This window comes from Toxoplasma gondii, chromosome IX (assembly GCF_000006565.2).
Source record: "Toxoplasma gondii ME49 chromosome IX, whole genome shotgun sequence".
Taxonomy (NCBI): Eukaryota; Apicomplexa; class Conoidasida; order Eucoccidiorida; family Sarcocystidae; genus Toxoplasma; species Toxoplasma gondii.
In genome coordinates this window covers 3,602,580-3,613,933 of record NC_031477.1, presented here as the reverse complement: position 1 = coordinate 3,613,933, position 11,354 = coordinate 3,602,580, and the positions used below count along the sequence as shown (strand labels likewise).

At 50.4% G+C, this 11,354-nt stretch overlaps 1 protein-coding gene across 1 annotated transcript; it reads left to right on the top strand.

Moving 5' to 3' along the window:
- Window positions 1-1,428: 1,428 nt before the first annotated feature.
- TGME49_290160 (sortilin, putative) lies at window positions 1,429-11,330 on the top strand (the record flags this gene model as incomplete). The annotated part of the gene is made up of 14 exons (XM_002368390.2): window positions 1,429-1,959; window positions 2,741-3,330; window positions 3,682-3,858; window positions 4,404-4,502; window positions 5,189-5,719; window positions 6,032-6,160; window positions 6,838-6,982; window positions 7,369-7,473; window positions 7,759-7,874; window positions 8,725-8,928; window positions 9,175-9,361; window positions 9,726-9,886; window positions 10,340-10,552; window positions 11,277-11,330. The coding sequence occupies exons 1-14, from the start codon at window positions 1,569-1,571 to the stop codon at window positions 11,328-11,330; spliced, it is 3,102 nt and encodes a 1,033-aa protein (XP_002368431.2). The 5' UTR covers window positions 1,429-1,568.
- Window positions 11,331-11,354: the final 24 nt, after the last annotated feature.

Here is an 11,354-nt window from a genome sequence, read left to right as displayed (position 1 = left end):
CGTTTCACTGCCACGAGCTCTTTCAGATGGCAGAGACGAGAAAGCAGACACTTCCACCGGGGAAGAATTTGCTGTGTGTTCATCCTGCCCAAGCCTGGCTTTCCTCCCCTGATCATTAGCCTCTTCTCCCCTCCCCTTGGTTTGCCGTTAAGGCGAGAAACGAACGAGAGATTCACAGAAAGGCGGCACCCACGTGTTTTGTGGAGTGTACATACACCCCATGTGTTTGTCAGGCTTCGGTGAGCTGTCAGTTGTTGCCTCTTTCCTCGCGATTTGCTGGAACTTTCTGGCCACACGAGACCTCGGGGAAAAGCGACTCCGGAGAAACTTCGTCGCCTGGCCCGATCGCGCCTCCGCTGGCTAACAACTTCTTTCGTTTCCGCATTCTTAGTTTCTTTCATGGATTCGAGAGCTCGAAACTGGCACCTGCCAAGCACGGAGTTGCGGTGTATATACACCGCAAATCATGTGCAAGTTTGTCGCTTTTGGCGCGTTGAAGGGCGCAGCTCGCACACCTGGGGCTGGACAGGTTAGAAGTCTTGAGAGAGGCTGCCTGGAAGCCTGTTTTCTGGAATTTTGTTTTCTCGAAAGTCTTCTTTTCTGTCGCGTTCGCGCGTTTCTCTGTTCTTGGGCTGCTAGCGGTATTTTTCAGCGGCTCTGGGGATCGCAAGTCGCTCGCTGTTTTCTCGGCGGCACCTTTCTCGCGGCTCTCCCCGGGGGGAGGGGGAGACGCGTGTGCGCTGTCTTTGCTTTTTTTCTGCAGTTTTTCCCCTTTTTTTTGTCTGCCGCAGTCGTCGCGAATCTTTCCTTTTCCGGGACTTCGCAGCCGAGGTTCCACTGCTTTCTGCCGCATTCAGACGGTGCGTCAAGCACTTCTTTCCCTCCTCAGAGAGAAGCTTGTCTTTCTGTGCAAGCGAGGGCACGCGGGCGCACGGTCTCGAAGAGTCAGTTGTCGGAAAAGCGGAGACTCGCTCTGTTTTCTTCTCATCTGTCGCCAGCGAAGACATTCCTTTCCCTTCGTCCTCCACGGCGCCTGTCTTCGCTCTTCGCCGCGCCTCGCTGTCTGCACCGCCGGGCGCAGGGAGGATCGGCGAGACTCCCGTCCTTGGCTATTCCCTCTCTTCACACAAAACTCCTTTCGGACTCTCCTACCTTCTCGGATCGCCGCTCTCTCGTGCGCGACGCCGCGTCTGTCTTTGCCGGACTCTACACACACTCGCAACCCCCACACGGGACGCGTTTTCGTAACACAGGAGACTCCTAGGTCTTGCATGCCAGTCTGCCTTTTCCACGCCGTAGACCACCGGTTTCTGCGTCTTCGTCCCTCCCTGAGCCGTCGCCCGCGTTTCTCGGATTTCGGCCGATTTCCAGACGCACACTGTCTCCCTTCGCCGCTCTCGTTTTCTCAGCGAAGCAAAGGACTCCGTTCTTGTCGCCGGTCTCTCAGCTGAAGCAGCTGCCTCGAGAAGAGACGCACCAGGAGAGACAGCGAAACTGAGAGAAGAAGGGACAAGCTTCTCGAATCTAGCGAACGCACAGGCTTCGCGGCGCGCCCAGTCTTCTGGTGTATGTACACCTCGCGCACACCGCATGGCGGCCTCCGTCGTTGGCCTTTGTCTCGGTCGTCAGTGAGCGCCGTCGCCAGTCGCGTGTTGTCTCGTTCAGTTGCTTTTCACCGGCGACTCGCCTCGTTCCTGCTCTCGAGGAAGAAGACACCTCTGTGTGCCCTCAGCTCCCGTCCATCCGGTCTGCAGGCCTCCTCCGGTGTACAGACAGTCACCATGGCGCACAGCTTCGCACGAGGCCGCCCACCGGCGGCCGGCCGAACACTCGCGGTTTTCCTTGCTTTTCTCGCAGTTCTTTCGCCTTCGCTTCTGCCGGGATTCTTCAGTGAAGACGCGCAGAAGCGTGAATCCTCAGTCCTCGTCGCCAACGCTGCGTCCTACGCAAACAAAAAGGGTACGTCTTCAGAGGAACACAAGTGCCTCTTTTCTCATGCAGGAAGTCGGAGGCCGTAGAACACGGTTTCTCGTCTTCTCTCTAGTTCTGTTGCAAGAAAGAATGCGTGCTCGACACACGTGGAGTCGCAGCGCTTTCGAAGGACAATAGTGTCTGCGATTTGAGGTGTCTATACACTTCTGCATCCGTATAGAGGGGTTATCTTCCGTTTGTCAGCATGAGAGACGGAATTTGTCGTATTCAGAACTTCAGTGGAGGTGGCTTAGAGCCCCGGAATCGAGGCGAGTTGATGTTTTAGAAATGGAGAAAGGCTTTCTTTTGGGGGAAGACGAATCTCAGGAAGTAGGGTATCGCGTTGATGCTGTCAGTTGCGTTTATCCTCTTGCGTTTCTTTTTTGCGTCGTGCCTGAAGCTTCCACTTCTTCGCTCTCTTTCACTCTTTTTGCTCTCTACGTATCTTCTTGTATGGTCTTCTGGTCTCTGCTCTTTGCCTTCCAAGTTGCCCTCTTTCTCGCTATTTTCTCTTTTTTTCTTGTCCTCTGTTTTTCCTCTTGCATTCTCCGTTCCTCTTGTTTTGATCTGTCCCCATTCGTCTCGTTTCTCATCTCTTCTCTGTCATGGTGCTGATGCTTCTTGGTCTTCACTTTTTCTTTCCCCCTCCCGCGCCCCACCTCCTCTCGTTGGCCGTTTGCGCTGGCTCCACCTCCGTTCGCTTCTCCGTCTCCGCGCGTCCGAACGTCGCGGCTGCGCCTGTGGGTTTGTGTTTGCGCTGCCCGTGCAGTCTCGGTGTCCGAGGTTTCGTTCGACAGTCACATCGAGGACATTCAGTGGTGCGGCACCGACCACCGGACGATTTTGTTGAAAACGCGGCGGGGGCGGCTGTACCGTTCGCAGGACGGAGGCAAGTCCTGGACGGAAATCACGGATCTGCTCAAGTCGTCGGAGGCGGCCACCGGCACTGTGGCGGTCGACTCCATCATCGTGTCGCCAGTGGACAAGCGCGTCGTGTTGATTGTGGGGTCCAAGCGAAACCACTTCATCTCTGAGGACAGCGCCGCGACGTTCCGCCGGCTCAAGTACAAGAACACGATTCACAACTTCCACTTCCACCCCACGCGGCCCAAGTACGCGATTCTGTCGACCTGGACGGACGCATGCTACTCGGGCAGCGGCACCGCGAGCCGCGCGCAGAGCCAGCAAGACTGCAACCACCAGCTCTTCTACACGCGGGACCTGGGTCGCTCCTTCAAACTCGTAGCCGACTACGTCGTCCAGTTCTCCTGGGGAGACAAGAAGCTCGGAAACACCGACCATATCTTCTTCACGCAGCACCGCGGAAGATCCGGAGATCAGCCCCGATACGGCGGATGGGTGCGAAGTCGAAAAACAGACGGAAAAAAAGAGAAAAAAAGAGAAAAAAAGAGCAAAGAAGAAGGGAGAAGAAGGAAGAGAAAGAGAAAAGAAGAAGAAGGAAGAGAAAGAGGAAGAGAAAGAGAAGAAACGTAGGGTGGGTGAAGGAAGGAGCCAGATGTGGGGGGTTTCTGGGGGGAGACAGACCGGTGCAGAGAGAGGGAGAGAGAGAGATACGCAGACACCCAGAAAGGAAGAGAAACCGTTGGAGCTAGACAGAGGAACTTGGTGAGATACAAAACAGAGATAGCCAGACAGAGGAGATGTCCGTTTTTACACGCACCTTGGTTGTGTGTGTTGTGTTTTTCGTAGTCTAAAAACGTGGATCTGATGTACACTCCGGACTTTGGAGCGACCATCACGCGTCTGGTCTACCGCGGAAACAAGTTCCTTTTGTCGAATGGATATTTCTTCGTTGCGAAAGTGAAAGACGCCGCCAAGCAAACGGTCTCTCTCCTCGTGTCCACGGATGGAGGCAAGTCATTCCAGGTAGGTCTTTCTTCCGTCCTCCTCGCTTCTCCCGTTCTCTCTCTCCTCATGCCGCGCTCTCTTCTCGTCCGGTGGGGGAGGAGTGTAGACGGATCTTGACGAGCAGCGTCTGGCGCCTTTGAGACGCAGAAATCTAGGAGAGCTCTGCTGCGGTCTCCAGTGTGCAGTTCCTGCTTCCCACGCAGCCACACGCCCATTCTTGAATTTATTTTTGCAGATACCTGTCGAATTGCATGTCCGTGGACATACGCCCATCGAGAGGCCCGCGGAGGTGCATGACCATTTGGGATGCTTCTGAGGACCTTTCCTCGTCTCGACTTGTGCAATGTGCTCATATACCTATCTCTACATGTATATATCTCTGCACACCCACATGCATATACATACAACTTCTTATATATGTATATGCATATATATTTATATATATATATATATTTATATATATATTCGCGTGAATGTGAGTGTCTGCGTGTTTCCTTTTTCAAGATTTCCGGAGGGTGAAAGTGACGCTCTTGTCTTTTCCATTTCGTCGGTGTCTTGTGCAGATGGCCAAGCTGCCGGTTGAAATAGAGGAGAGGAGTTACACGGTCTTGGATACGTCTGAAGACGCGATTATGTTGCATGTGAATCACGGCCACGACAACGTAAGATCTTTGGAAGCAACTTGTCTTCCAGGCGTCATCTACGGATTCGTGTTCTCACTCGTAATAACAACGAGAGAAGACGATTGCGCAGGGGTTCATTTGACCAGGACCACCGTCCTAGGAGTCATCATCTCTGCAACAGGATTTTTTCATTTGTCCATCAAGTGTTTGCACGGATTTTTATTTTTTCTTCATGAAACTCGAATATTCTTCCTAAAGATCCCCGAAAGACTGAGCCATGCGCACCATTTCGAAGAAACTGACAAGTACTCACTGTCGAGCTGATGGCGAGTGTTTGTGGTTGTCTGCTTCGAAGTCAAATTTGAAGAGCGTCCATGGCCACACACACACATACATACAGGCAGGCATACATACATAACATACATACATACATACTTGCATACATAACATACATACATACATAACATACATACATACATACAGACGCGTCGTCCGTTTCCTGCTGGACACGACAAAGTGCTCCAGAGAGCGGTGTATATACACCGGACATTTTCCTCCTTGAAACACACACATGCGTACCTCAAAGTCGCGCGAGGGAGAGAGCCCGTTTATTGCCGCGTCGCGTTTGCTTTTTCTCCTGGAGCGTTCGTTTTCTTTTTTCCAGTTTTGCAAGTCTTCACGAGCTCGTTCCGCGTTCTCCGGTTTTCGTTGTTCGCTTCCCTCAGAAGGGTGACACAGGCAACGTGTACATTTCGGACGCGAAGGGTGTCCGATACTCGCTGTCGCTGCCGAACAACATCCGCACCAGCACCGGAGAGTGCGAGTTCGACAAAGTGCTTTCTCTCGAGGGTGTGTACTTGGCGAACTTCAAGGACTCAGTCGACTCGTCTGCGTCCGTGGACGGGGGACAGCAAGGCGACCTGGAGAAGTTGGAGGAGGAGATCGAAGAGGAGGCCGAAGGCGTCCAGGTGGACCTCGAGAAGAAGCACAAAAGCGTCGCTACGCGGAGCCGTCAGGAAGAGGTGATTCGCACAGTGATCTCCTTCGACAAAGGCGGCGTTTGGTCGTATCTGAAGGCTCCGAAAGTCGACAGCAGGGGACAGAAGATCGACTGTCCGCCCGATCGCTGCTGGCTTCACTTGAATGGAATCACGCGCTTCAGCGACTTCGCACCCTTCTACTCAGTCGAGAACGCCGTCGGAATCATCATGGGCACTGGAAACGTCGGCAGCTATCTCAGGCCTGAAAAAGACGAGGTGCGTGTTTCAAGTGGAAACAGCGAGAAGGGGAGGCCGGAGCCAGAAACAAGATGGCGCGCAAACAGAACTGGATGCGGAGACAAAGAAGAGAAACGCAGAGGGATAGAGAAGAAGAGAACAAGGAGAAGAGAAAGGAAAAACGGAGAGAACAAGAGGAGGAGAACGAGAGGCGACGGGTGAAGGGAGGAGGCCAAAGGGGAAGAATGAGAGGAGAAGCCAAGACTAGGAAAGATCGTGTAAAGAAAGACATCTTTCCCCACAGATGTTCTTCCGATTGCATGCTGCTTGTCGTCTCTTCGTTTTCCTCAGGCAAACACTTACCTCTCTCGAGATGGAGGAGTCTCGTGGATCGAAGCTCACAAAGGAGCTTTCATCTACGAAATGGGTGACCATGGCGGCTTGTTAGTCATGGCCGACGACACGAAGAAAACGAATCAGGTGCGACGCGTTCGTCTCTTTGCAGTTGTTCTTCTTCCCCTTCAAAGACTTCAATTCCGCTTGTGTTCTCCGTCTTGATTTCTTTGCAAAATTGTTCTTTTCTTTCTGTCGCTCTTTGCTTTCTCTCGAGTTCGCCGTACCGCTTCTCTTCTGAGGTCTGTGACTCTCGAAGCGCGTGTCTCTTTTTTTCCGCGTATCCTATCCACCTTCTGGCTTTTTCCAAAGGCGGAAGTCTGTGCGAAGATACCGACTTTCCACGTTGGGACAGAGGACTCCATTTGTATCCGATTTTTGACTCTCTTCCATTTCTCTTTCTGATCTTGTGCGTTTGCTGCTTGAGGCATTCGTTGTTTTTTCTCACCTGCGTTGTAGCATCTCTATCGAGTCTTGAAAAATAGCGACTCTCTGCAGTTCCTACTCTGCTGAAATTCACTCTTGTTGTCTAAAGAAATGGCGCGGGTGCCTGTTCTCTCCTCGAAGTCCATCTGCATCGTCAGACCCGTTGTTAGTTGCCGTCGAGTTTCCCCCGTGTAGACTCGCACGAGCGAGAAAACAAAGATAGACTCCAGAACGCTGCAAGTTGTCAGTAGAAAACTGTGAATTCTGGATTTTCTGCTGCGCATCGAAAAGCAGACGTGGATGGCTGTCGGAAGGAGACTCGAACGTTTTAATTTCAGGTCGTCTTCAGCTGGAACGAGGGACAGAGCTGGTACGACTTCGAGCTGGGTGCGGCGCCGCTTTTCGTCGACAACATCGTCATCGAGCCGAATGCGTCAAGTGTCGAGTTTCTTCTCTACGGCAAGCGAGAGCAAGACTCCGCAGGTCGGAAAACAGCGCCTCCCGTGGCAACGCACGTCGAAACAGACGAGAAGGGGAGACAGAGAGAGAGGAGAAGAGAGAGCAGTTCTTCAAAATTCACTTCCAGAGAAACGCGCAGCTAAAACTCTCGAGTCGGGAGCAGAGTCTCCAAAATCTTGCAAATCGGAAAGGAATGCAAGACACACACAAATGTGGACAAACAGTGCGATATATATATGTATATATATATATATATATATATATGCATATGTCTACAGAGAGGCGAGGGAAGCAAGGGAAGGAAGCTCTTTGGTGTTGATTTCGATGGAAATGCTTTTTTGCGGCAGCAGAATCGGAAGAGAAGGCTCTGTCGCGGCGGTTTTCTTCTGCTTTACATTTTTTGTTTTCAGGTGTTCTATTTCACCTCGACTTCAACGCGCTGAACCAGCAGCAGTGCAAAGGCATTTGGGCCGCAGACTCCGTCAGCAGCGACTACGAAACGTGGAGTCCTTCGGGTGCGCGAACTGGACCGCTCGCAGCTGAAGCAGCGGAATGAACAAAAGATCTAGTCCCGTCGCATCTGAAAAGTATATATATATATATATATATGTATATATATACATGTATATATATATATATATATATGTATGCGTGTACAGGAAGACAGGGGGAAGAATTGCGTTCGATATGCGCATGTGCGTCCGACAAACGCGTCTATGAGCATGTATCAATACATCATTATGCATGTGCACAAATGCAGGGAAAAGGAGGAGACTGTGAACTTTGTTTTCTTTCCTCAGATGGCCGCGCCGGTGGCGAGAGATGCATTTTGGGGAAGCATATCACGTACACCCGGAGAAAGCAAACGAGCGAGTGCTTCAACGGCCGAGACTTTGACCGCCCGAAAGTTTCCAAGGTACCTTTTTCTCTCGTCAATTCATGTACAGCGAACCGTTTCCATGATTCTCCGCATAAACCACGTCACCTGTTACGCCTTCTCTTGCCGCGAATTCTACCTTCTGAGAGGACTGGCAGACGAACGGTCACTCTCTACTCGTTCCTCCATCAACGCCCCCCATCTCCGTTTGTCAAAAGTCCAGATCTCGCGAAAGAGCGAGTCTTTCTGTAGACACTTTGAACAAGCGACGGGGGTGGTTCTCTGTGCTTGCCAGTCTCCCAGCGTAGTAATGCCTACGCACACATGCACGCTGTGTGTATCCTAGGGTCACAAAGAGAAATTCTCACCTGTTTCGATCTCCCTCTGTATGTGTAGTTATACAGATATCTATACATCTAGATATTTTTTTATATATGCATATACATATATGTATGCGTATATGTAATATATATTTATATACATACATATATTTATATGCATACATATACATATATATATATATATATATATATATATATATATATATATATGCTCAATTATTTATCTTGTATCTGTGGACATGCCTGGATCTAGGGACACATGGGGACGTGCGTGTTTTTCTCTGCATGTGAAGGAGTTTGCTTGAAAACACTTTATATATATATATATATTTATATATATGTATATTTATATATTTATATATATATATATATTTATTTATATTTATATTATAGATTGATGCGTCTCCGTAGAAATGTCTATACGCAGGACCACCTGTTTGTTTTTAGATAAAAGTGAAAGTGTTGAAAATAACGTTTTTCAGTACCGTTCGCTTGTCTCTCTGAGATGTTTTTCATGACTTTTTGTGAGTTTTCCGCGATTTTTTCAGGTGTGTCCGTGCACTATGGAGGACTATGAGTGCGAGTTTGGCTTCACGAGAGCCATCGGGTCCACCCAGTGCGTGGCGACCGACGCAGCAGCAGCCGCCGCCGCGACAGCGACTGGCCTCGCGCAGTTCGCCGACGAATCAGACGCCGCAGCCGCCGCCGCATGCACCTCCTCGTCTTTCTTCTACACCTCTGCCTATCGAAAAGTAAGTCGAAAAACGAGAAATTGGAGAAAAGGGAGAGCAGAGAGAAGGGGAGAAAGCGTAGTGGAGGGAGAACGAGGGGGGCGGAAGAGGGAGGGCAAGGGAGAAGAGAGACAGAAAAGAAGAGGTAGGGAAAAGAGTACTTGGAGATCGCTCTCAAGAAGGGCACCAGAGTTTGTGGCTGCATGCAGAGAGAAGAACGCGTGATGAGAGAGTGGAGAAAACTTCGTTGGTCTCCTTTCCTTCCAGGTTCCGGGAGATGTCTGCGAGGGCGGCTGGATGCCCGAGAAGGTCGCTGTGCCTTGTCCCGCCCATTCACCCGTCAGTCGAGGAGGAAAGACAGTGTTGCTTCTTCTTCTCTTTATCGTCGTCGTCATGGTCGTCATCAACTATCTGGCGAAAACTGGAAGACTGAAGAAGTTCTTCCGTAACGCAGGTTCGCGAAACCTCTTGTTGACAGTTCTGTCTCGTGTTATCGTGTTTCCATTTCCTCCTTTCTGTCCGTCGCTCGTCCACGCGTTGTCTCTTCCTTATTTCTTCTGGCTCCGTCTTTGCGTCTGTGTCTTCCTGTCGCCCTTTCCGCGTCTTGTCTCTCGAGTTCTGTCTCTCTCTCCTTATCTTTATCCTTCTGTTCCTCTCTCTGGATCTCTCGTCTGCTTCCTCTTCCTCTCTGTTTTTCGTTGTCCTTATCTCTTCCTTCTGCCTTTCTCCCTGTCGGTCTGGAGCTCCACGCGCGTCTGCCCTGGAGTCGCCACGTAGCCATTTTGCTCTTCTTTTCTTGCTCTTTTCTCTTCGTTTAGGTTTCGACAGCTTTGCAAATGTCTCTTACGGCCTTGTCGGCGCCTCCGCGGGAGGGCCTGGCGGGTGGCTCGACCAGGAAGCTGGTGAAAGTCGAAGGGGAGAAGAACTTGGAGAAAGATCAAAATACGAACCGGAACTGGGCTTCATCGAAGCCGAACAGGTGTGCACCTCTCCCTCGACACGGTAGCGTTTTTCTCCGTTTCTCAATGTCTGCCTGTGTCGATATAATCTTGTCTTTCGATGTCTATCCGCATCTGCCTTACCTGTCCGTCTGTTTGGATCTCTGTGTGTATGCCTACGTCTATTCATCTGTGTGTACCTGGGCCTCTGTGAGTCTGTGTACATCGACCTATTATGTAAGCGAGTTGTAGATGCCGTCTACCTGAGGACCTCAGCTTCTACTCTGCTGCATTCAGCACCGTTCTCGGCGATGTATCGATATGTTCTTCAATCCATTTCCCAAAGGCGTTTTGGATGCTCGAAAGCGGACATTTCTCCAGTTTTTAAAGAAACTTTTTTCTGCAAACTTTTGTCGGGAGGGAAGGTCGTGCTTTTCCGCGCTGCACTGGACCTTATCCTGCAGTGGAATTTTTCAAAAAATTCTGTTTTTCAGGACGAGAACGAAGAAGACGCGCCGACGCTGATGAACTACGGCAACGCAGCAGGCGGTCAAAGAACTTCCGGCATGTCTTCGCGGTCGCCGAAACCGACAGAAGATTTCGAACTCGACGATTCACGGCCCCTCTTCCCCTCCCATGTCAGCTCTCGCGAAACTCAAGGAAGCTCCGGTCTTCACCCTCGCTCGACTTCGACAGAAAACGAACCTGTATGTGTCTTGTAGACGCTCGACTCCGGGTGTCCCGTGCGTCAAGCATTAACGGCAGCGGATTCGGCTTATATTCGGCGACTCCACAGCTTATTTAGTACACACCCACCCACACAGTGTACACATACCGCACTGAAACTGGGGTAGTGTCCGCGTCTCTCGTTACGGTGCCTTCGCGGAGTCGCAGTTTTCCTCTTCACAGGTGCATCCGAGGGTTGCCTCTCTCTGCTCTCTGAGCATCGATTCTTTTTCAGTTATCGAGTGGTGCTTTGGTAGGAAAGTGGAGAGAGATCGACGAGATACAGAACCGGTTATATATATATATATATAATGTTGTATAGGCTACAGTACATATATGAAGTATGCCGTCTACTTCATTATATATATATATATATATATATGTTTTATTTGAAATACAGGGTCGTATATAGAGTACACAACCTAGTTCAATCACTTTTATATTTATATATTTATATATATATATATATATATGCATTTGTATGTCGGGGCCTGCAGAGAGGAGAGAGGCGTTTTGAGGCGGCCGGGTTTGAGAAGACGGAAGCGAAGGAAGAGAGTGGATGTTTTCTTGAATTCCAGAAAGACCGGATGTTCCGTTTTTAGTCGACGTGGAAGTCCGTTCACCCTCTCCCTTTTTTTGCTGAGCAGGAGACGTCTCTTGTCGAATGAAACGACTCGGGTTCACGCTGTCCGGTTTTCTGTGCAGATTCCGCGTCTGGCGCCGCCGCGATTCGACGAGGATAACGTCGAACTTCTTTGAAAACGTCTTTTCTTCTTTCTTCTT